Source organism: Mauremys reevesii, linkage group 11, assembly GCF_016161935.1.
Source record: "Mauremys reevesii isolate NIE-2019 linkage group 11, ASM1616193v1, whole genome shotgun sequence".
NCBI lineage: Eukaryota > Metazoa > Chordata > Testudines > Geoemydidae > Mauremys > Mauremys reevesii.
In genome coordinates, this window is record NC_052633.1 from 57611734 (window position 1) to 57637139 (window position 25406).

At 40.5% G+C, this 25406-nt stretch overlaps 1 protein-coding gene across 1 annotated transcript in view; it reads left to right on the forward strand.

The window, feature by feature from the left end:
* LOC120374201 (von Willebrand factor D and EGF domain-containing protein-like) overlaps positions 1 to 25406 on the forward strand; it is a 240959-nt gene that overhangs the window by 207671 nt on the left and 7882 nt on the right. The window contains exons 26-28 of the mRNA XM_039493496.1: positions 1778 to 1873; positions 17827 to 17922; positions 19111 to 19206. Coding sequence (XP_039349430.1) covers positions 1778 to 1873; positions 17827 to 17922; positions 19111 to 19206 — 288 coding nt within the window. The remainder of the gene's footprint in view (positions 1 to 1777; positions 1874 to 17826; positions 17923 to 19110; positions 19207 to 25406) is intronic.

Genomic DNA, 25406 nt, shown 5'->3' on the forward strand with positions numbered 1-25406 from the left:
TTAAGGGATATGGTAAGTGATAAAGACTATTTAAATGTTTATCTGACTTTATGCAGTACGTATTATACCCAGGAATTTGGCTTGTCAACTCCATCCATGCCATTTTCCTGTTATAGTACATTGGAAATCTGCATAGAAGTTTTTTTTTTAAGGAGTTGTTATTGGACTAAATATTTATGTATTGCTGAGAACTAAACAAGGCATCTAATTAATAACTAAAATATAGCTCTGCTCTGACAGGTATATATGTTTTTCAAAAAAAGGGAACATCATCTTACTCTATCGTGAGTTTGATTTAGAGCAAGGTGCATCTCAAACCAAAAATTGCAAATATTTCTGTGAAATTTAACAAACACAAACCTTTTTTCTGCACATCAAGAATACTTAGTTCCATTTCAAAAGTTGCTAGATAGTCAAAAATTTTCTTCAGACCGCAGCAGAGTGCAACTTTTGCTAATAGGCAGAAATCATAGGCCATTGATGCTGCAATTAGTGGATCAATAGTTAAAACTTCTCTCTTATCTCCTTCCTTTGACAAGGACCTGAGCACACCAAGATATATGCCCATGAGTGTGCTTCCATTAGTGGTCATGCTACATGCAGCGTCCTGTCAGGTTACACAAAAATGCATCTTTCAAGTTCTCTTCTATTTCAAGCACGCTAAGGTTCTTAAAAGGGTCAAAAATCTCATCTCCTCAAGGATGTCCTCTCCCTTAGGGAGTTAAAACGATGAGCACCCATAAAATTACTATGGTTCTAACACTTATTGATTTCCCAAATAATTCACACTGGAGAGCATTGGAAGTGCTCGTGGTTTGGTTCTAGTTCGCAGGGATAGGGGCGGTATGTAGCATCCTGCTACAGCAAAGTTTGTCCCCCCATCCCCCTCCCCGGTTCATTGTCCCAGACTTACAGGAAGAAAGACGAGATGCAAGGGTTTATTTAGGCTGCTGCATTATTAACTTAACTCATCTGGGAACTATCCAGTGCACGTCATGATTCCTTCCATACCTGTTTCCAAAGATTTGAGTGCTGCTACCAGCCCCCCCCCCAACTCCTCCAAACCTGGTCTCAGCCCCTTGCTTCGACCCAATCACCCTCCCCTTGTTTGAAGGTTAGGGAGCTGGGGAAAGGGAGTTGTCTCCTCATTGTATGAGACATATGGAGCCCCAACCCTATTCCCCAGTTTCTTTAGGGGATGCCTTCCCTCAGTCCACTTCCAACTCTGGTTTACCAGGGAACCAGCCCTCCTATGGAACGAGCACTGGACACCTGCCACAAGAAGGTCCCAGCAATTACCTTGGTTGCCTCCCACCACCAGGAATCAAATTCCCAGATAGCTAACAATTCCCTCCTTAAAAAGGGCCAAAAATAGATCCTCTCCCCCATCAGAGAGGTTGTCCCTGATCCAGGCATGAAAGAGGACTCCATCTGAAGGGATAGTGCACATATAGCTTCCCACAGTTGCACCCACGGACAATTGCTTACCTTAGCCCTTCCTCCAGCTACCACCTCAGATGATACTTCCTTTTCTGCCCCCACTGACCAGAGAACGCCCCATTCCCATTGAGATTACAGGGGTTGCATTTCCAACAGAAGTGCCACTCTTAACTGGGAGAGTAACACTGGAATGAGTTAAACAACTCTCTCGCACAGAGTTATCCTATTTTTCAAAGAACAGTGGCACATTTACAGGGTTTGATTTCAATCCAATTTTTAAAAATTTTGAAACCATGATGCTAAATTGACCTAAAGTTCTTCTCTTTCATTCTGTTAGCTCTTTGCCATCCTCCTTGTAAGAATGGTGGCCGCTGTGTGAGAAACAATGTGTGCACCTGTCCTGAGGGTTATGCTGGAAGAAGGTGTCAGAAAAGTAAGCTATATCATTTCCCTTTTTCTTCCCAAACACCTTCTGCTTCAGAAATGTGTTTTTGTTGAGAGATGCATGTTAAATAGAACATTTAACTTGTATTAATGCTCTAATCTTCAATTTTTATACCATGGCACGTATATCAGTAACCTATGTACAAAAGACAGAGCATCCCATTTCCGAAGCTTTGCTTGCACTCAGTGCTGATAGGTTAATGAAAATACCATTATGTCAAGCAAACCTTAGGAGTAAGAGTGTTTTGCTGGAGTCCTATCTCTAAATTTAAATGAAGCTAGATTGAGTCGTACAGTCAGTATTCTGAGATGACTTAATTATTTTTCATTAAATTTACTGCAAGAGAAAATTAAAGCCAAAGCCATAGCAGCTGATTGGGATCCCTAAAAATGTCAAAACACCATTCCTTCTAGCTTAATTAATACAGTTGGTTAATAATGCTTTTTGCTTTTCCTTTTGTTCCTATCACTTTCAAATCCCTCTTCAACTCCACACAGCTATTCATGTTTGAGGCTTTTATTCTTAAGGGGTAATTTGTTATTTTGGCATTTTTACTGATTCTACTGCACTTTCCAGCATCTGTCATCCAGGGAGCTTAAGGTAGGTAGGTGAAAACTTATTTTTCCCCCTTAACCAGGTTGAAATTCGCAAAATGAGAGCTGTGAAAACAACTGCTTTTGGCAGGAAGAGCTTGTAAATTTTCAGAGCACTTTATTTTTCACACACATGGAGACAAAAAGCCAGTGAAAAATTCCTTCCAGCAACAACAACTCTCTCAGTCCCCATACTGCAGCTTTCCTTCCCTTCAGCTGAAAGAATAGTGATGCACCATTCCTGCCTGGCTGCAAAATACACAATTGAATAGTCTATTCTGGCAGGAATAAGCTGGAGGGAAGATCTGTGGGGAGGGGAACCTTATGTTCGGCATCTTGTTTTTGAGGTCAGTACATTAGAAAAGTGCTGTTTCTAGCTTAAAGTATGCTACCATTCCTCAAGACAGATCAGCAGAAAAACAGTGGATAATGATTGCAGCTTTAGGGAAGCCTTTTCCTAAGTCGTCCAACTGCTACCAACCCGCACAATAGTTTATTTCTACTTAAGCTCTTTTCAAGAAGCGTACAAAGTTTTGCTGCCCACCTGGGTAGCCACTAACTAGTGTTACAAAATTTTCAGAGACTATCAAAATATTCTTGTCCCATTTTAGCCAAGTAAAATGTATTCATCCATTCTACTCCAATAACCAGCAATTAACTGTCTGTTTTATTTGGCTTACTATCCTATGAGATTGAATTAAGGACATTTATTGTCTACGAGGAATACAGAGATAAGTACAAGGAATTATTTTGTATCTACATGCTGCTGAATGGTCACTGATTGCTAATGGGATTCACATTTGGTGTGTTTGGGTTTTTTTTCCTGCTTAGACAGATCTGCACACCATTTTATAAATTTGTTATTCATAATAGTTCGACAAAATGGTGTTACAAACACATATGGACCTATGGGTTGTTCACATATTCTTTGTAGCGAGGATTCAACCATTTGAGCCATCTGACTGATCACTTAAGAAATCTGTTATGCTTGCTGTTCCCTGACTGAACGTCCTAACTGTCAAAAGCAGGAGGAGTGTCTGGAGAAATAAGCCCCAACCACCTGACCAAAGGACTTTTAGACTCCAGGCTATGATGAGATGGCAGCAGTGAGCTCCTGCCCCCTTGCCCCCAGGGGTGAAAGCAATATTAAATTCTTACCAGTACAGGGGCCGGCTCCGGCCCCTGGAAGGGGCAGGGCCTCGGGCAGAAGGGGCAGGGCTGGTGGTTAGCCTCCTCCCAGCCAGCACATCCACACTCCCTGGCCCCTCGGGCTCCCACAGCGTTTTAAAAGGGCCCGGCAGCGGCCGGAGCCCTGGACCCTTTTAAATCGCCGGTCCTGGGGCAGCTGCCCCTTTTGCCCCCTTCCCCCGCCCCGTTGGCAGCCCAGAGAGTGGGGGGGGGGCAAAAAGGAGCAATGACATTAAAGCACTGTGGAAGCACTTTAACGTTGTTGCCCCTTTTGCTTCCTCTATTGACAGCCCTGCTGGCAGCAGCGTTACTTTAACATGGGCTGCATTCTTACCAGTATGCTGAACCGGCCCACTTTCACCTCTGCCTCCCCGCACAAAGAATCATCTGCTGGGGTGGTTTTGTTGGGAGGCCCCCACTGCAACAAGTTTCAGATTTAAGATGCATGGAGGCAGTTAATACCTTTGGGGAGGCAGTGTAGCCCAGTGGGCAGGGCAGTTGACTAGAATTCAGGAGATCTGAGGTCAATTCCTGGCTCTGCCAGCCAGTAGCCTGCTGGGTGATCTCAGTTTCCCCATCTGTAAAATGGGGATAACGTTACTGACCTCTTTTGAGATCTAAAGATGAAAAGCACTATATGAGAGCTAAACATTATTACTACTGGAGCTATTGTTTCAGGTTGCCTGTACACTCAGGCAGACATCCCTACAGTCACACACAGAACACATGTCCTAGTTTTCCTTTCCAGCTATGAGGGCTAGCAGTATTTGTAATATTAAATGAAAAGTGAGATTTGATCATCGCATGATTCCAGGAGATGTTGCTCCAGTGACTAGACTGCCTGTTGTTCTGATCCTTTAACCTAATGCTGATTACAGCCTTTATTCTTGAGTGTTTAGGAGTCTTATTTTGGGAGAACTGTCATTTCAGTGACTCGAAGTGGCTATTTAATTGGAGGTGGTGTATGGGAAGGTGGGACTAAGAATATGGAGGGGGGTTGAACAGCAAAGAGAAAGATCACATTACAACAGTTACACACTATCGTAGATAAATGTTTGGTGGGGAGGGTTTTCTAAAGCTTTGGCAGGCTTTTCTGTTTGCCTCTGAGATGAGGATATAATCCATCTGTGCCCTGGGTGAGGATTTATTATTTCTTTCAGGATTTATTACTTGCTATAGTAATTGCACAGAGCCAGTGGATATCCTCACACAGAGAATGAGGGGAAAGGAATACTATATGGCAATAGAAAGGCTGTAATGAGTTACTAGACAATACGTTAATTGAGGGGTTAGTGATGTAACAATTCCCAATTGCAGACTATCAAGACCTACATATGTGTCAGTTTGAAGTCAGTTGTGCAAGGTGAGAGAATTGCCTGCTTGCTGGCTTAAATGCCATCAGTTCTTTTGGAATATGTGAGAACACATTGATTGGTGCTAAGATAGTTCAACCAAAATTAAGAATTATGACATCACCAGAATTTCTAAAAGAAAACCATCCATTGGATATCATGCTATCAGGTCCTTTTAATTATGCCTTACAGCCTTAATATAAACTAACAGAGTTACGTTAAACTCTTCCAGGCTTCTAATGTGTTTTCTCCCAAGTTCTCAGAGTAGATCTATTCCTAGGACCTTATTCTTTCTCTTACACCAGTGCAAATCAGGAAGTGTTCCATTAGAATTACACCAGTGCCACACTAATATGAAAAGGATATCCTACCCTTAGTCTGTGTGTAGTGAGTAACTACCTGGGGTATTTTAGGAGGAAATATTATTTGTATCAGTTGAAACATGTCAGTGTCCAGCAAGATGAATATACAGTAGGGTTCTAAATCAAATTATTTAAATGGCAGCTTGAAGAAGTTCCCTGCTGATTAGATAACCACCATCTCCCAAATGAACAAACTCTAAGGCTGGCAGCGAAGATGTTCATTAACCCAGTGTACCATTATTACCAAGATGCTGAAAAAATGCCACTGAATTTTTTAAATTAAACGGTCAAAATGTAAATGTAAGATAAGAGAAAGCTGCAAAAAGACAACCCTAAAACAAATTAAATGGGCTGGAATGTAAATTAAATTGCTTCATTTCCCCTTCTTCTGCCTTTCCCTTTTCTGGTGCTCACTAAAGCTCCCCTCACACACACGCTTCATAACTGAAAGAAGCTGGGGAAGTCAGTATTCTTGTGATGTAATCAAGGGTCTTGCTGGTCTGCAGAGAAGAAAGGTTGGAGGCAAAGATGAAAATGAGTCCAAACAGTGTTGCGTTGAGAACACTTTCCCTCTGGGCACCTCCACACCCTGTTTTCGCTGTTTTGGGGCATTTTTCCTTTTCTTGTCAATATTTCAGGCGAAGAACTGAGAAGGAAGTGGCCTTATTTATTGCTGGCAGCTTCAAATTTTCCGTAAAAGGGAGCAATGAGAGGAGAGGGAACATAGCAGCCAATCAGAGCGGACATATTTGCAAATTGAATGCAAGTTTATTTATGGCTTGAATAGTTACCTAATTTATTATTTCACTTCCTGAGTGCTACACCTTTGCATTTCTAAACGAGTCTGCCTGACAGTTACCATTTTGTTAAACAGAGAGGATGCACCATGCCTCCATCATTCTGACTTTTTCTTTCTTGTTGCCTTAATTTAAAAAGAAAGACATTCAAGTTGCAAGTGTGTGTTTGTTCTTTGTCTAAGCAGACAACAGTTATGTAAATCACACAGTTCTGATTGGCTGAAAGCTGAAATACAGGGATTTGCACCTGTGTTTACTGACAACCGCAGAGTGATTATGCAAACCAGACGCCCACAAACAGACTGAGGAAATGTCAGACCTGACAACAAAATGTACAGTTATGCATCAGTAACTGTAACAACTTTGTATTCTCACTGGAAGAGAATTCCATTCTGTACAATCAGTCTTACTCACTATAAAGACTGAAACGCCGGCAGTTCCTTTAAATAAAATATCTTTCGTGATCGGCTTTACATCAAACAAACTTACAGCTGCTTCAATAATAAAGAAAAGCAACTCATGCTTTGTTCTATTTCCCTTTAAGGAAAGTGCCAAGTAAAAACAATCTTGGAACTTCACTTCCTTTCTGGGGGCTTTAAACACTCTATTCATACTGACACCTTACTGAAATGAACAGTAATGAAAATGTTGTAGGATTCCAGATATTTATTACCTATGTTTTGGATCGCTTACTTTAAAAATAATGCTAACGTGATTAAAACCAATAAAAGGCTTGATCCTCTATTTTTTCTTTAAAGAGAGATTTCCATTTATCCTTTTTAAGCTACCTTCTAATTCACTTCTGGCATTTTCCTTTCTGAACCAAAAAAAGGGGACAGCTCCCTCTGGAGCTCATCAGCAAGCAAAGATCATCTGAGAACAACACAACATTCTTCCACCCCTACCCTGGGAATTCCCAACAAATTAGCAACCCGAACCCTAATATCTCTCTTAGCAGTACATCATGTTGCCACTTGTCAAATCTAGGTAGCTGGTTGGACAGACAGGTTTTAAAAAATATAGAGACACCCCAAAAGTCTGGTAGAAAAATTGGGGCTCAACTCTGCAAACCCATAACCACCTGAGTCATCACACTGAAGTTGGGTCTTTGCACGTTTGGGTCCCAGTCTTTGTAGACAACTTTTTTTCCCACTCTAATAGTTCCTACAGGCAGGATTTATTGTCAAAACACTGCATACAACATAATATAACTCAGTGTTATTCTTCCAACTTTGCTTTCCTCCCCTCTTGATACCAGGAGGATGTTGCTTGTCTGAGAGCTAGAGGCAAACTAATTTGGAAATGTGAACTTCTGGGTTTGTGAAATAGCTTTTTGCCAACCACTGTAATATTGTGCAAATCACTCATTTATCTTATCCCATCCTTTCCACGTGGGCTTCTGTAAATGGGAGCCCTATAGATTGTAGAAGCAGGTAGTTTATCAAATTATACCTGCACCAAGTCATTTTTTTTGACAATTTGTAATATATTGTCAGGAATATCTCCATTCATTAGGCACAACTGACTGAACACTGTGTCACTGGGACAGAGGAAAAGGAAATGGGGGGCTCAGTTGTGACTCCTCCTTCATGCCTATGCAGGAGAGTAAATTAGCATAAGGGACCATCCTACTCCCTTGTCCCAGATACTCCTATCATTGGTCACAGCACAAGAGGGAGAACAATCTCTGCAGTGCTGCTAGGAGGGAGGGGAACAATCATTGCCACTAATGTGGGTGGAAGGGAGGGGAATGTGGGTGGAGGGGATCATTGCCACTGATGTGGGCGGAGGGGAGCCAGAAATAGGATTCCTCAGAGCAAAGAAGAGAACTGGGACCAGTTTGCATCTGAAGCTCACAATCTTGTTCCTGTCTTTTCTTGGGGCAGCAATACTATGTGCTGCCCCTTATTCACAGTGTGTGGCAAAGCCCTTACTAAAAGGTGACATTTTGTTCTCAGATGTACAGATGTGGTGGTTTACATTGACTTTAATAGGAATTCTGAGCATCTACAGGAGGAAGCTGTCCCTTAATCTGTATATATCAATGTGTGCAAGAATCCACTTAAAGCATATACTGAATAATAGGCCCAAATCCTTACTCAGTGTTTACTCATTCTACAGGCAAAACATCCACTGACTTGTATGTGAATTTTACTTGAGTGAGGACTCCAGAATTTGATCCAATGTTTGCAAATAAAACCAGCAAACCTGATTGCCTAAACAGGACAGTGTCTGCACTCTGCTTTCTCTTTGAAGGCTATGATCAGCTTTAATTGTCACCAGTTACCACATAGCTCTTTCTAACCAAGCCCATTTATTCTTAAAGTGAAAGCATAACAGAGAAAACATATTAAAGACAATAAAACTTCCTATACTCATGCTGTACCTACCAGAGGTCAAAATTGCCTGTATTTTCTCTTTCTTTGCACAGAAGAAAATAAATTAAGTTGCAGCAAGCATCAACAAAGGCTTAGCCCACTCACAGCAATGAAAACATTTCTAACTGACTGGTCATAATGTACACACAAAAGCTGCAAAACCAATCAACAGAGGAAAACATAAATGTATAGGAGAATCTTCTGTCACCTCTTATTCATGCATGACAAGAAAGCTGCTAAACAAAACAAATTATATACATATTTCTACAATGCCTCAATGACTTAATGAAATATAAAGTCTACAATGAAGGGAAATTTTCTCCAAACCTAAGACTTATCACAAAATGGGAATAAAAGCTGTGCAGAGAATACACCTTGATATTCCACATATTATGCATTAAAAGGCTGCAAAGTTAGAATAAGTATCACTGTATTCTACTTAAGATACAGTGATGCAATGACACTGAAGTCAATGCAATTTGCAACAGTGTAAGTACGATTTTTTTTGCCCATAACCTCTATCATTCCACTAGGAGCTGCCAACAATCAATTTAAAATCAATAGATATATAATTTACAAATGTGCATCGGCACATACACACACTATGTATACAGTGCCTTTCGTTCTGAAGGATCGCGTAACATAACATAAACTACATACATATAGGCAGCCCATTACCACTGAAACGAAAATACCTTGAGGGAAACTGCCAGCTGGTAAGCAGACAATTAGTATACTGAAGAATAAGGGACATGGAATGTTAGGGGAAAATCCCCTACCCCTATTAAAATGACCATGGGATTATTAATATCCAGCAGAGCAGACAAGACCTAGGTGTAAGTTTTCATTCAAGAGCTTTGCACACAGTAAGCTACCTGGAAATCAACTTGTCTGCCTCAGAAGGAGACTGCTAGAGACAGAGCATGGTCAGCCTTGCCAGGTAACAAACTACAATTACTGACCTGAGAACGTTGACAAATATGCAACAGGCTTTCAATACATAATATATTGACATGAATGCTCATTTCTCTTCCTGGTCCAGGTTTCCACTGCATCACCTTGGTCATTCAGTATCTCATTAGATAGGGACGGTTTCCTAGTTAAATATCTCTAAAATTATCCGTCAATATATTTGGCTATATTCCAGAACTAAAGGCATAATACAATTAAAGGAAAGCTCCAGGGTCATACAGCTGTTCATTTACTTTACATTTTTCTAATCCATAATGTTTGTATTTCAAATAATCATATTTATATAGCACAGATCAGTGTGGCTCTAGCACCAGCTAGGTGTAACACATCACCACAGCTGTGTAGAAGGATGAGGATATTATGGATGCAAACAACTGTCAACACACCCATCCCAATTACATTTGCAGCTGCTGCTGTGTCTTGTAGCAATTTGTTCTCCTGGAGTGCATCCCTTCGAGCTTTCCACAAGATTATTTTCACCATACAGAAAGATAATTTATTGAGAAAGTGGTTAGCAGCTCTGTCAGGAAGACATGCAAGGCTAGAACTAGCGATGCACAGTCCTCACAAGGGTTTGATTTCGATGAGCATCCAAGAGTTTGGATGCTCGTCTGAATGGTATGACCATGTTGGGTCCATAAAAGGAAATCTTTATACCACAAGATTTGTGTGGTTTTACATTCATATTGTGGCCCCACCATCCCAAGGTAGAACTGAGTTTGTTTTTTTACATTATTTAGGCATAAAATTAGTTATCTTATTTACAAAGCCAAATCAATGTGCATAAAAAAGCTCAGCCACACATACATCTAAAACTTAAGACTTGTGCAAAACTAGGGCTATGCTACCCTTCAGAGGAATAAAGGGACAAAAGTCCTCAGTCTCAAATCCATAACATGTTCTTGAGGGCTGTTTGCATTGGGACCTTCGTAGAGACAGATATATTGTTATGTCTGTCTACCTAGTGATCTGCTGAGCATCAGCTGGTATAGCCACTAAAGGGAACAATGACACTTTTACCTGAACTGGACTTCAGTTAGTGTCAGGACAGTAAATCCAAAATAATGACATGATGGCCAAAACACACCAGTTTTGGCAGATTCAAAGGCAAAAATGGCATGCAACCAGCTCAAGGCTGTATTTGGAGTAAGGAGGCATCCAGCCAAGGCTTTCCTCACTGAAATCAGGAAAATGCTTCATTTGGGCAGCTTACCTGAGAGAGACTTATCTAGAGAGACTGTGAGCCAGATCCTCAGCTGGTCAATGGAGCCATGCCAACTTACCCCAACTGAGATTTGGCCTTTCAATTCCTCTCATAGGGAAAAGGACAGTGTTATTTCTGTGAAATTCAAGGTGACACCACTAAGATATTCTTGTTACCAGAACAGACACTCTCTCCAGTTTTTCTAGTAACAGGCAATGCATGTGATACTCATACCCAAAGAACTCAAAGTTCCAGTTTTAATATTGATCCCCACGACATTCAGATATGTTGGTGTCATTCCCCCCCCCCCACACACACACACACACACTTGAGTTCTTTGCTTCCATCTGCATTTCTTGACAAGACTAGTCTGTGACATCAGAGTTATTTTTGAAGCTGTCCCACACTACGTAGTCTTACTGGAATGCCTCTTCTGTTCTCACTCCTTGTTTTTGCGGCTGCTGTAGCAAATCAAGATAAAAACTAAGCAGAAATGGGGAAACACATTAAAATCACAGGTGCAAGAGGCTACACTGTGACCAGTCAAACCCCCTGCTCCCCAAAACAATAGAAAAGTAACCAGAAAGATAAAAGTGCACTAAGAGTTCCTAAAGAAGCCACCTGAAAACCAAATTGACAGTTTTAATGAACTGTCATTGTTTACAGATTTATAAATCATGTTTTTTAAAAAAGCAGATTTATGACTCTGATTTAAAGGAATTATTTTAAGTGTGCATTTCAAAATGGGTGTTGTCCTGCCCCCTTACCACTTACATTCATTCTTCTGTAAGCATCACCTGTAAGATATATCCTGACACATTTGCTTGGCCTGCCAGAATAGACATTATTGCTTGGGATTACTTTCTGCCTTCCATCTAGAAGTGGGATGTATCATTCAGGTCAATTTTCTCAGCCTCTGCAGGGCAAAGAAACCCAAAGTTGTCTTGAAAAGTATCTCTCTGGGAAAAATACATAAAGATACGCAACTTCATAGACGAACGTACGAGAAGCTGAAGTCTTTATATATTAAACTTACCCATCTCCTCACGCTGCGCGCCGTCACGGGCTCTTCCATGATGTGCGCCGCCGCCGCCGCACGTCGGGCGGAGTTCGAATCGATCGATAGAAAAGATCGGATCGGGGATGGCATATCGCCGAGATGAGATATATATCGATCGAAATCGAAATCGACTACCCGCCGACACGGGCGGGTAGTGTAGACGTAGCCCCAGTTGTGCAGTGCTCTGTCTCCTTATTACCAACTTGATTCGGGACCGGTGATGACAGTAATTACTGTACAAGAGCTAAATAGGCTCTGCATGATCATTTTCGGGAAAGGCTAGTGCCCAGTCCTTCAGTTGCTGCAGTGTTCTCCTAAAACATCCTACATTTAAAGGGTTTGTCATTGTCAAGATTTCAGGGAACTGATTTAATTTTGTCTCTATCATAACGAAACTCTAGTTTCTTAGGGTAGCTTTACAGTCTGGGCTATTTGAGTAACACTGTAATCAGAAGGGGATATAAACAATGAAGAGGATACAAGGTGTAATGGGGTGAATGTATCAGAAGTTCTCAACCTACTGTGTTAGGTTCAGCATGAAGAGTTTTCTGTCTGCTCCTTCACACCTCCAGTCAGATTCTACGGGCAACAATTGATTTCTATTACTAACTTCAAATTGATCAGGAATTATTAGTTATCACTGACTAATACTGTGACTGTTTGAACAGATAGATATTCTGGGTTACTTATATCAGCTGCAGCTGTAGGGAAGCATGCCCTGGGCTTAACTTTGCCTCAGGGCTCCTTTGACTTTGCATAGCAGGAATATTTTGCTTGGTAGTGTTACATTTTAAGGGAGCTGCTATAGAGGTTGAGTTTTAAAAAGGGATAATGGAAGTTGTTGGTGGTAAGTATATACAGTCAGCTGGCACTTATGCTGCAGGAGAGGAATAGCTGTTACAGGGAACAGAGTTCCTGTGTATCATCTTGCTTGTTCTGGCAACCTGTGACTATACAGAAAAAAGAACTGTCTATATCAGTGTGATGGTGTGAGCATTGTTCGTGTCTGTGATTTTAATTCCTACATTGATATTTCTTGCTCCACTAAAATCACTCTTCACCTGAGATGTTACATGTGATCATCCCTTTTTCCAAACCGGAATGATCAGCTCCAATAAAGGTTTATCTTAACCTTAGTAAACCTAACGTTCCATAAAGAACATGGCAGTGGGCTATTAGGTCTGATAACAGTGCCCTGCATTGCCAGCAAGTTGTCTCATATTAGACTCGTTATAAGATTTGATAACCTTACTGCGGGGTTTCTGTGCTTCTGCTCTCACAGAGAAGCATGAGAGTTTTCCTATTGACTTCAGTGGCAGCAGGATCAAGCCCAGAGTCTTACTTATTGATTGCCATTTGCCCTGTGTTCAGGATATTGTTATAATACAGGGTGTTTTCCTCTAATAGCAATATACCCTTTTTGATTAAAATGAACGAGAAACAGAATGCAAAGTTTCTTGTGACAATTACATTCAGGAGCTTGCACATCTAGGATGGCAATTGTAAAGTAAAGGCTGGTTCCTAATGCAGATGTAAAGCCAACAAACCCCACTGTCTGTGGGTCAGAGTGTTAGACCTTTTGTAAGAAAAAAGAAAAACTGAGTCTTTTCATATTAGTGCCCAAGAGGATCAGGATAATTCAGTTTGCTCCCTAGTGCCTGATCATTTATTTAGTTTCCCTATGAGATGCTGTAATTTTTTTGCTCGCTGTTTTGAAATTGGCGCTCTTCCACAGAGGTCATGGGGTGGGACTAAGAAAGATCAAAACTAGTTAAAATTAATAAATGTTTAATTCTGCCTAATGGGCATGAAAATAGAATTCTAGTTCAAGGTATGTCTACACTACCCACCAGATCGGCGGGCAGCAATCGATCCAGCAGGGGTCGATTTATCGCGTCTACTCTAGACGCGATAAATCAAACTCCAGGTGCTGTCCCGTCAACTCCTGTACTCCACCGCCGCAAGAGACACAGGCAGAGTCAACAGGGGAGTGGCAGCAGTCAACTCACCGCAGTGAAGACACCACGGTGAGTAGGTCTAAGTACGTCGACTTCAGCTATATTATTCACGCAGCTGAAGTTGCGTAACTTAGATCGATTCCCCCCCCCCCCAGGGTAGACCAGGCCTAAGAAAGTTAAGGGAAGGGAAAGTGAGGCAGAAGCATCAATGGAAGGGGAAAGAAAGTTATCTTCATTTACATACAGATTCCTTGTGAGATTGCTATCGGGGGGGAGAGCACACACATGAACATAAAGTTAGAAGTGTGATGTCAGAATATATTTGGCCCTGAACTTTCAGCCTTTACTCAAATCAAACTCCCACTGACTTAATTTACACCTGAACTCCCTTGGATTCCTGCTGTTACCTACATAAGGAGTGGAAGGTCTGGAAGGAGGAAAAAAATAACAACCTGAGAGCTTATTGTTGTATTCTCATTGAAAAGTAAGGAAATAGTTATCAATTAATTTTTAAGGAAACTAAAGGAGGTATGTATTGGAATAAAACGTGGACAAATATGGTTATCACCACATAACATCTATGACAAGTAACCTAACCTAGAAAGTACCTGCTAGAGTGTGATTCTTGGTATATGGTGAAAGAAAAAGTAGTTAGTAAACTTTGACAGAGCTCTGCTTAAATTCTTTCTACAATGCTTTTAGTTACCACCCTCTTTCATGGCTTTTTGAGGGGTGGGGGTGGGAGGAGGATCTTCAAGAGCCTGTGATGTCTAGAAATTGCACGGCGTGACTGACTGCTGGGGTTCCCAGATCCACTGTGACCCTCTCAGCCTCAGAAACACTCCATCTTGTCTGCCTTGCCAGCAAACTCTTCAAGACTCTGCCAGTCTAAACCATGCCTAGCAGGTAACAATCAGTGAATTCCAGTTCGTCAGTGACATCCTTCTCTGCTATGCTCAGCCCTCTTTCTGTAAAACCCACAAAACCTTATCAAGTTCACTACTCCTTTAAAGTGACAATACGCAGCAGCTTATGAACATAACTGGGGTTGACAAACCCTCCACTTCAGTCCAAGCCCTGAGTTGGTTTATGGTAAAAGTAAAACAAGTTTATTAACAAAAAGACATAGGTTTAAGTGATACCAAGAGCAAGTTGTCTCATATTAGACTCGTTATAAGATTTGATAACCTTGGACCATGATAACCTTGATGACCATGGACCATGACTGTAGTAAAAGACAGAGAGGGTGGAGGGGAAAGGAAAGAGAAGAGCAACCGTTTAAGGGCTTGGTCCCTACCACTTTGAATTTTACCCAGCCAGCAGGTAACCTTGATTCACCTGAGAGCAGATCCCTGTGCTAAGAGATCTGTTCCCTTGGCACAGAGTAATATCAAAGGCTAGGAGGCAACTAAGATCAGTGCAGAAGCAAGAAATAAGGATAGAAATGGTTACAAACAAACAAAAGTAAAAATACCCTTCTAAGAATAAAACTCATCTTAACAAACTAGTCTTTTGTTCAAAGCAGTTTTTCTCACCATAGTCTTTCTTCCAGCCTTACTGGCGAGACTTTTTGCTTGGTTTCTTGGACTCCTTAGGTGAAGGATAATTCACAGGTTCACCCTGGTCCGTTTTTCATAGTTTAGTGAACCTTTGAAATGTTTTCCTCTGAACCATGTCCCCAGATAAAGTACCTTTCCCCTGCTGGGTGTAGATGTCAGGCTATCTGGTGTAAATTCCATGTTGGTTCCTCTCCTACTGGTGATTTTTTACAATGCAAATGATCTTCCTGCACTCTCCAATACCCATTGTCTTTGGCCACCCCTGGTTTGATTTGCATAGGAGAGAGACTCAAGCGGGCAGAACCACAGTCCTCTGTCTAGGAAGGGGTAATTTATGCCCTGCCTGCCACATATTTTAAGAACATCATTTTCAGCACATTTTTGTACTTTTCCATACATCCCCCGTACATGCACCACACAATAATAATAATGGCCAGCATATTATCAGTTTGCATTTGATACCTTTCATGACACCTTTTAGAATCAGCTTCTGACAACAGTGAATTAGGTACACTGGACTAGTCAGGCCAGCTGAAACTCATTGCTGGACACCAGCGAGCCTCTTGCCTTCTGGCATAGGGATGCTCTTAGGGTCACACAAGTACAGACGATCTAACTTTTATAGATGGCCCCAAACCAAACCCTGGATCTCACTGCTGTAAACTTTGGGGGAACAGTTTAGTGTCCTGGAATCAAAAATAAAGATTTTGCTGCGTGACTCTCTCTTTGTAGCAAGCTAAATGCCACCAAATTAGAGGTGTGTGAAACCCGGAGTCAGATTTTGAGCTCCTCTCTACTAAATTCTAACCCGCTAAAATATTTTATAATTAGATTAATAAGTGACTTAATTATAATACAGTACAAGAATTTAGGTTACAAGACTGCTACAGGAGAGACATGAAGCAAACAAAACACACAAACACCAAAGGAATTAAGTTTTTGTTGTCATTGCATCCTGAACTCACCCTGGTTATGACTACCGGTTGCAACACCTGTTGGTATTTTACCAAGAATGCTGACTCACTGTTACCCCTACCCCTTGACTTTCCCCTCCCTCTCAAAATGACCATGGACCATGACTGTAGTAAAAGACAGAGAGGGTGGAGGGGAAAGGAAAGAGAAGAGCAACCGTTTAAGGGCTTGGTCCCTACCACTTTGAATTTTACCCAGCCAGCAGGTAACCTTGATTCACCTGAGAGCAGATCCCTGTGCTAAGAGATCTGTTCCCTTGGCACAGAGTAATATCAAAGGCTAGGAGGCAACTAAGATCAGTGCAGAAGCACAAAGAGAAGACTACTAGTATGGCTGCATCTGCAGACAAGTGTAAGAAATGGAACAAGTGACCAGGTATGAAGAGCCATTGAAGCAGTGTGCCCAGTTTAGGGTCCCAGAGACACAGGTAGCATTAGCTTCCCAAACAATCAGAAAATACCAGAGGCAAGCCTGAGAGGAACAGATGGATGTTTCCCTTCTATTGCAAGATGCATTACTGTGTTTTGGACACTATTTTCTTGTAAACAGTTGCAATATTCTTGCTTGGAGGATTTTTCCATGACTTCATCCTCGACCAGAGACAGTAAAGATTCCTGTTCTTTGTAGCAATTTGAGTGGTTTAGTTGTAACCCATTAGATGGCAAGGCTGTTGCACAGGACGTGCCAAAGCACTTACATTCCATTTTGTGTATCGCATAATTTGCGCAAGGTCTCAAAGCATGTTGGTCAGCATATGACCACAGCATTAATATCTAAATCAAACACACCATTTGCAAAATTCTGTGTGGTAGCAGGAGTTTGAAATGCCATGTGATTTAGAGGTTCTAGAGCTCAGCAGAAAAAATACAGAAAAGTAGGATTTGGAAAACTCCACGGTTTAAAAAAAAAGGGGGGGTGTCAAAATTATACAGTTCATCCTGATTGGCAGCAAGATAAAGATGTGTCTTTATCACATGCATACATTTAGTGAAAACTAAATATTTGAACTTGTTGTGCAACAATTTTGCCATATTTCAAAACAGATGGGAATACAGCCTCATCTTGTCTTTAGCCTTGATTGATAAAATACTAAAAAGTTTTCCTGAAATTATCTGAAGTTAATCTATTCTCTTCAAGTCCTTTCTGAACCAGATGAATGTCTGAGAACATGTTTTCCAATCAAGAGGTGAAAGCTTTAACAAGAATTTGGCAATCAACAGTAATAAGTGGTACTGGTCTGTCTGCAGCTGCCACAGAAGATTTCTTGTTTGCTTTTTCAAGAATCGTAATTAATGCCTCTCTCATTTCTCCATTGAGGCAACTCTTCCTGAAGGCTTCTTGAAAGGCTTTTTGCACAATGGAGCTCAGCAAATTTTAAAAGGATTTATAGAAGATAGCAAGCCCCAGAGTTTAAGACTTTCACATCCCAATTACTTTTTGTTTTTAATTACAACAACTTAACCTTATGAAATGATGTAAATAGTGAAGTAAAGTCTGTCTGAATACGTGCCATCAACCATGCTCCTTATTTAATATGTAACTGCAGGTATCTGTGATCCCCTGTGCATGAATGGAGGGAAATGTGTAAGCCCAGATGTCTGTGACTGCCCATCTGGTTGGAGGGACAAGCGATGTAATAAACGTAAGTATCTCTGCCTCCCATCAAACACAATATTGTGTAGTACATAGGCCAGTCAGAATGAATTGTCATCATTTTGAATATTAGAAAACAATACAGTGAATAGACCTTGTTTTGCTAGTTCAGCATTTTACAAAGAAAAACAGTTTTATGTAAAGGTAATACAAAATGACATAAATATTTGATATTTACAAAAAAAAAAGGAAGGTGAGGGGAACCAAGGCTTTATCTCATGCAGCTGTCTGTTATGCATATTTTTATGGAAACTCATTTTTATGGGATTAAACTTGAAGTATTGATTTTAGGTCATACCAGCTACACATATTTTGTTATATTTTACAGAGAAATGTCCTATATTTCAAAATACATGACTATTTAAAGCCTGTAGTAAAGCCTTCCAAACTGATATACTTTCAAGGTCATCAGATGCATTGCAGTGCATAATTCTGAGACTGATATATTCTTACACTAAGCCTACCACATCTCACTGCAGTTTACATAAAAATGCAATTAAAAAAATCACCTTATCTTAAAATGTTTCAGGGAATTTTTTCTCTTACATAGTTATTCATTACCATGATGTTGGCGGATAAGCTGAATAAATTTAAGATCAAGATGACACACTGTATGGGAGATGGATTAATGTATTGCCTTTTTCACCCTAGGAGTACTGATGATGGATAAGGCTTGGGAATCAGCACAATGTTAATTTCAGCACTGTTCCTAAAGTGTAATATTGATCATTTCTTCTCAGTGTATACATATATACATACACATACACACAGAGAATCATAATGTATTATATATATATTATATACACACATACATATAAAATAATCTTAGTGACAAATGTCACTTAAGCTGTGTTGTGATGTAAATGAACATTACACCCTATTTATTTATAACATCTTATATGGGTGTACCATATATCATACAGAAAGGAGTACTTTAATTTGTTGGTGCCATGGGTACTTGAGCTAGTTCTTGGTCCTAGTTCACTCTGAGAGAACTCTCTCTGGAGGGAGGTAATAGCACAGAAATTCAAAATGCTAATTACCTTGTGAAGAAGACTCATTACATTCTTTGAGATTCCACCATTTTGAAAATAATTATGTGAAGCAAAACAACTCATGCACATGAGTACATTCATGGATCTTCTCATTTGCATGCTTTTCATGTTGCTCTTTTCAGCGGTTTGTCTGCAGAAGTGTCTGAATGGTGGAGAATGTATAGGCCCCAGTGTCTGTGCATGCTCTGAAGGATGGATAGGAATGCTGTGCCAGACTCGTAAGTGCTTCTTTAATTAAAACCCTACGATAGCCATCCTTATAAACTGCAAATATTTTCCATATATGCAGTGCAGTTGTAGCTATGTCAGTCCCAGGATATTTGAGACACAAGGTGGGTGAGACAATGTTTGACTGGACCAACTTCTGTTGGGCAGAGACAAGCTTTTGAGCCACACAGAGCTCTTCTTCAGGTCTGTGTAAGTTCATCTCTCTCACCTACAGAAGTTGGTCCAATCAATGATATTACCTCACCTGCCTTGTCTCTCTTATATCCTCCATGATATTTATGTGACTTGAAAAACATGATGATGTAATAATACATTTAGGATTTAATTCTGCCTCCCTTACTCTCATTGAGTAGTCCCTTATTCCATGAGTAGAACAATTGTTTTCAGTGGGACTACTTGACTCAATTTAAGGGCTTGTGTGTATGGTAGGATAATGCAGCCTACAGAAGTGTGATTTCTAAAGAGCACTAACGTGTTGCATGTTAATTGATTGATGCAGACACTTCTGGTACACACTAGAGGTTCTCTAGTGCACTTTAACATAATACTGTTTGAAATGGCATTATTGTAGTGCACACCAGCAGGGCCTACATGTAATTATGATATAAACACACGAGTTGCTTTAGAAATCATACCCCCCGCAGGGTGAATTATCCCACCATGTGGACAAGCCCTGAAGAGGGGAGATAGAATTAGGCCTTCATTTACTTGAATGGATACTATTTAAAAAGGTAAGAAAATCTTGACATTTCCAAAATGCCAACATGGATACTTTTAAAACAACCCCTTCACTATATTTGTAACTCAAACGCTGCAGCACTGTGCAAACCAGCACACCAGCAGCGTTTCCATGTGCAGAGGGACTGAACAGTGTGGCCCAAGAGGAAGAACGTTGGTTATTTTAAATGTGTCCCTTGGATTCATGCATGTTGCTAACATCACAATGGAAAGGCAGTCAACATTTGGGGATATAAGTAAAGTCTCACTCCTTCTCTCCTTTTCCACGGGTAGTGCATAATTATGTCTTGCAATCTTTCTGGCCCAGTTACATCTCATCAGTTCCATAATTGTCTCTGAGCCAAACATATATTAGTTCACATTTTTTAATGTTTTAAATTATTTACTAGTCAATGGCTCATACCTAGTTCAGTTCATCCCTCCCCCCATCACCCCCACCAAAGGCAGGTTCTTCACTTGGAAAGACTATCAAGACTCAATATTTGTAGCAGTTTCTGCTGCTTTACACGGGTATCCATGTTGCAGAGTCTAGGCACATTTCTGTTTATTTAGTCAGGCCTTTTGAAGGCAGTGCCAAACCTGTTTGTTTGACATTCACTCTATTTTTGCTATTTCTTCCAGTGTTTTCACTGCACTGGACAATTTAATCAGCTTTTTGTCCAAAAACAACTGGCTGAAACATCTAGGTCTCACAGCAAATCTGAATAATCACTGAGTATGGAATTTTGCTATTTAAAAAAGACAAGACTATAGTGAGAGAGCAGATGTTTGGGTCTTAGAGTGTTGCTCTGAATATTTAGTGGTGCAGCAAAGACAAGGCAGAGGAACCATAAGTCATATTCCTTACAGATGTTAAGTATAAAAAAAAAGTTTTTCCCATGGAAATAACCCAATAAAGTACATCTGGATTTTTGCATTTTGAACACAGTTTTCTTCACTAATATCCAGGAGTCTGTACAAAATTATGTACAGCTCACCTATAAGACTGCCCACTCTGGTGGCTGCTGGCACTAACAGGCAGATTAGTGATGGTGGTACTGTGGTCTGGGTTCAGTCACAGGTTACCACTCAATCCTTTGTTATTATACTAGTGTTACTCTAGCCTGCTCCCTATCACCAATCAGCCCACACACATGCTAGGCCAAATCCATCTGTGGTGTGACTCTGTTGAAACTAATTAAATAGTATCAAGGATGCATTTGGCTCTCTATAGCCTCTCTGACACAGAACTGTTTTGATCAAGCCTTTCAGACTCAAACCTGCAAGCTTTCTAAATAGCCTGCTTCACCCTTGGAGAGCCTGTATACTTTTCTGCTTAGACACACAGGGTTAAATCCTGCTCTTATTGATAGCAAATTTTCAATGGATCCACTCCGTACTTGCACCACTGTAAGCAAGCACAGATTTTCACCCACAGCCTTAAAAATCAGAGTAACCTTTTCATAGTGTACTGTAAGATAGTTAGTAGCCAGCAGACATACAAGAGCACATTTTTGTAAGTTAATATCACTACATGTTTCCAAACAATTTCAGCTTTATGAAAGCAATTTCCACTCCCCAAGTCACAATTCAGATCCCTTTTAGTGACAACCATCAGCATGTTTGTTTTACCTTTACTCCACTGGACATAAATTTAATTTCTTGGATTGACCAGCTAAACTTCAGTCTGAATTCAGCACTGAGTAAGTCAGTCTGCCATCCCCAGAGATGAAAATACAAAGCCAGGAGTCATCCATATACAGAAGAACTATAGCCCATATTTCTCCATAAACCTAATGGCCTCATCCACCTGTGGTACCAGAGGGAATGACATCATAGAACCTCACATCTGATAGGGAGCCTTCAATGAGCAGTTATCCCCTGGGATTTCTCAGAAAGAATGACTCCACTCCATGACAACTCCACCTAGTAACTAACAACACTTCATGGTCAATGGTAGTGAAGGGCAGCTGACAAATCTAGAAGAACCACCAGGGCCATCTGATTTTACTCCATCACTGGAAAGAAGTCACTGACCAACATGACCAGTGTGGTGTCTGTATCTCAGAGAGGCCTAAACCCAAATCGACTGTGGTCAAGGAGAGCTTTAGGATCCAGATGTAGCTACCATGCTATGGAGCTCTTGGTTTCCTCAAACTCAGACATTTAAGATATGGAGTTCTTCAGCTTTGGGGCTAATAATTACTTTAAATAATTAAAAATTATAATGACACAAAATCCCCCTGCTGGCTTTTGCCTGACAAGGTGAACATAGATCTATATTACAAGCTGCACCTCAAAGTTCCTCCAGCATTTCAATAAGCACCACTAGCTGAAACGCAACTGACGAGGTTCTGTGTTTATCCTCCCCAGTCTCAGTTCTTCTGCATTGAAGATTAGTAGCTCAGTGTAAATATGAATGATTTTTCTCTGCAAAGTATATTGAAAATGCTTCACTGAGAGCAACACTTGACTCTGCAACCAGATGTAAACCTCACAGAGTAATCAGGTTGTGCATCACATGGAACAGTTGAACTGATTGCCACTTTTGAGATGCTGAGAGACAAAGAAAACCTTCCTTCGCTACTTGTGCAATTAATAGCATAGAATTTAGAAACTTTCAATGCTGTAGTGTGTTAAACTCAGAATCAGACTTCTGTGACCAGTGTGCTAGCAGCTTCCCTCCACCTGTCACCGGCTATCAGCATATTATCAAAACTGACAAGGATAAAGCCTGGGATGCGAACATTTAGGAGACATTGTTTCAATAGTCATGGACAGAGCACAATAGTCCCATTCTACTAGGCTTTAAATAAAGAGGTTGGTTGGCAGACCAGTGTACTTCCCCACTCATCTGTAACTGAAGAGAATAGCTTCTGAGGAAGGATCAATAAAATAGGTTTTTCACTTCAGCAAATAAGGTCTATGGTGGTTTACACATTGCCCCGCATATACAGTGTGATCTTGATGGTATGAGGGATTAATGGTCAGATTTCACACCTTATTGCAAATGCAGGGAAATGATCTTACAAAAGAGTGAAATGTTATTCATAGTTAAGGCTGAATCTACCCTGAAATATTTTGTATCTGTCTCCTTCCCCTGACTTTTGATTACACCAGTGCAAAGGTTCTAAAAATTCTATAACAAACTTTAAAAAAATATATAAACACATCACTGAGGATGTGGCAGTTTCCATGGTAGCAGAGTTTCCTACCAATTTTGTTTAAATTTGAGGCCCCCTATTAACCTCCCTCTACCTGGTTCCTCCCTGCACTCTCCTTTGTGCATGTGTGTGCAAACACACACCCCTCTCTTCAAGCCATTATGGGATCGTCAAACCAAAACAACAAAGACTCAAATCCTATAATTTAACCTGCTCTTGCAAATATATGCCCAAATGGAACCCTAAGGAAATCAGTGGAGTTCCACATAGGCATAGCAGTCTGTCAGGGTGGATCAGATTGTAGGATTGGGGTATAATTCCAATAAATTATAAAGTAGAAGGTTACACTCATGAAGGATCCTCATTGTTAAAATTCATGCTGGTTATCTGCAGTTCTAAAATTATTGAACACACACTGGTGTCTCATTTGCCCTTCAGAATATCTTCTCTTTATTTGCATGTTATAAGTGTCAAGCTGATAGCCTTATAATTTCCTGAGCATTCTTGTTCTTTCCCTTTCTCTGAATAGTGTCTCAGGCATGCTCGCCTCCAGATTTTCTCTGTAACCCTTTCAGTCCTTTAAAAAAAAAAAAAAGATTCTCAACAGATTGTCATTTGCATACAAATTACGGCTATGTTCTTTTAACACTCAGGGATAAATCCCTTATTGTAGTGGGCATTTATTGATTATAATTTTAACATAAGCTTGTCTTATTAAACGACTTTCCTTGCTGAGTCTGTACAGGATAATGCATACATAGCCTGTGTCATTTTTAGTATTTAGTGGCTTAGAGTCCCTTGTAAATACATTTATGAAATATTCATTTGGACTTCAGCTATGTTATTATCCTCTCTGATTTCAATTCCAATTGTCTTCTGAATGTTCTAAAAACTTTTTCCCTGCTAACTGAGCTCTTCTTTTTCACAGTACTGGGAGTTGGGGGCGGAGGGAGGAATTCCATTTCAGAAAAAACAAATTCTAGTTTTTCCTTTTTGGCATTATCTGAGACTCAGAGAAATTAGTCAGTGAAAGGCCTTCTAGATCATCTAATCCCTGCCCCTGCCCTTGTAGAATTGTTCATTAGGATACACTTCCTTGTGCTTTGTCTAGTCCAGGGGTCGGCAACCTTTCAGAAGTGGTGTGACGAGTCTTCATTTATTCACTCTAATTTAAGGTTTTGCGTGCCAGTAATACATTTTAATGTTTTTAGAAGGTCTCTTTCTATAAGTCTATAATATATAACTAAACTATTGTTGTATGTAAAGTAAATAAGGTTTTTAAAATGTTTAAGAAGCTTCATTTAAAATTAAATTAAAATGCAGAGCCCCCGGACTGGTGGCCAGGACCCAAGCAGTGTGAGTGCCACTGAAAATCAGCTCGCGTGCTGCCTTTGGCATGCGTGCCATAGGTTGCCAACCCCGGTCTAGTCTGATTACACGTATCCCAAGTAATGAGGTTTTGTCACTCCCCACTATTCCACAGCCTGTGTTCTAATCACATTACACCTAGTAACACCATAAATAGTTTCTCTCCCTGTGTTAAACAAAAACTGAGTGGTACTAAAGGGAGAGGATAAGGAGTGCAAGGAACCTCTTGCCCTAATTAGCATACTAACAAGGCAAGATACCAACTCTGTACTCCCCGGAGCACTGGGCTGCGGAGCAGACGTCCACTTCTGACACTCTTCACTCCCAAAGGCATACTAGCTGTGGTTTGGGGGCCTGGCCAGGTCTCTGTGTGCTTATGCTATGCACCGTAACATATGGCATAGCAAAGAGCAGGTACTAAGGGTGAATGTACACTGCTCTCTTTTGAAGAAGGATGATTCCCCCCCACAGACACTATACAGTGTGGCTCTCACTTTAAGAGCAAGGGTTTGCCTTTGGTGTTTATATTTTTCGGTTTAGACATCTATAGATTGCCATCATGTCTCTTTCGCCGTTCCACCAACTCCACACATCCTGCCTTAGCCAATCTCTACAAATCTTTTAATCTTTCTTTATAAGGCAAACCCACCAACCCTCAAACCACTTTAGTTGCTGTGACAATACTGTAAATTTGCCAATTTATTTCCAGTGATGGACAGACGGCAACACATTCCAGGCATTGTTTAGAGAAGCATAAGGATGGGAACCATTATTCAGAAATGTCACCCATCTCCGCCACTGAGCTGCTCATGACAACTCTCATTGTTTGCAAGTGCATATAATTTTATATCTAAGAATCTGGTATCATGAGCTCCAGAAGTTTCAACTGTGGCTTCAGGTCTGAACTAGCTTTATTCCCTACAAATCAAATTGGTTTATGC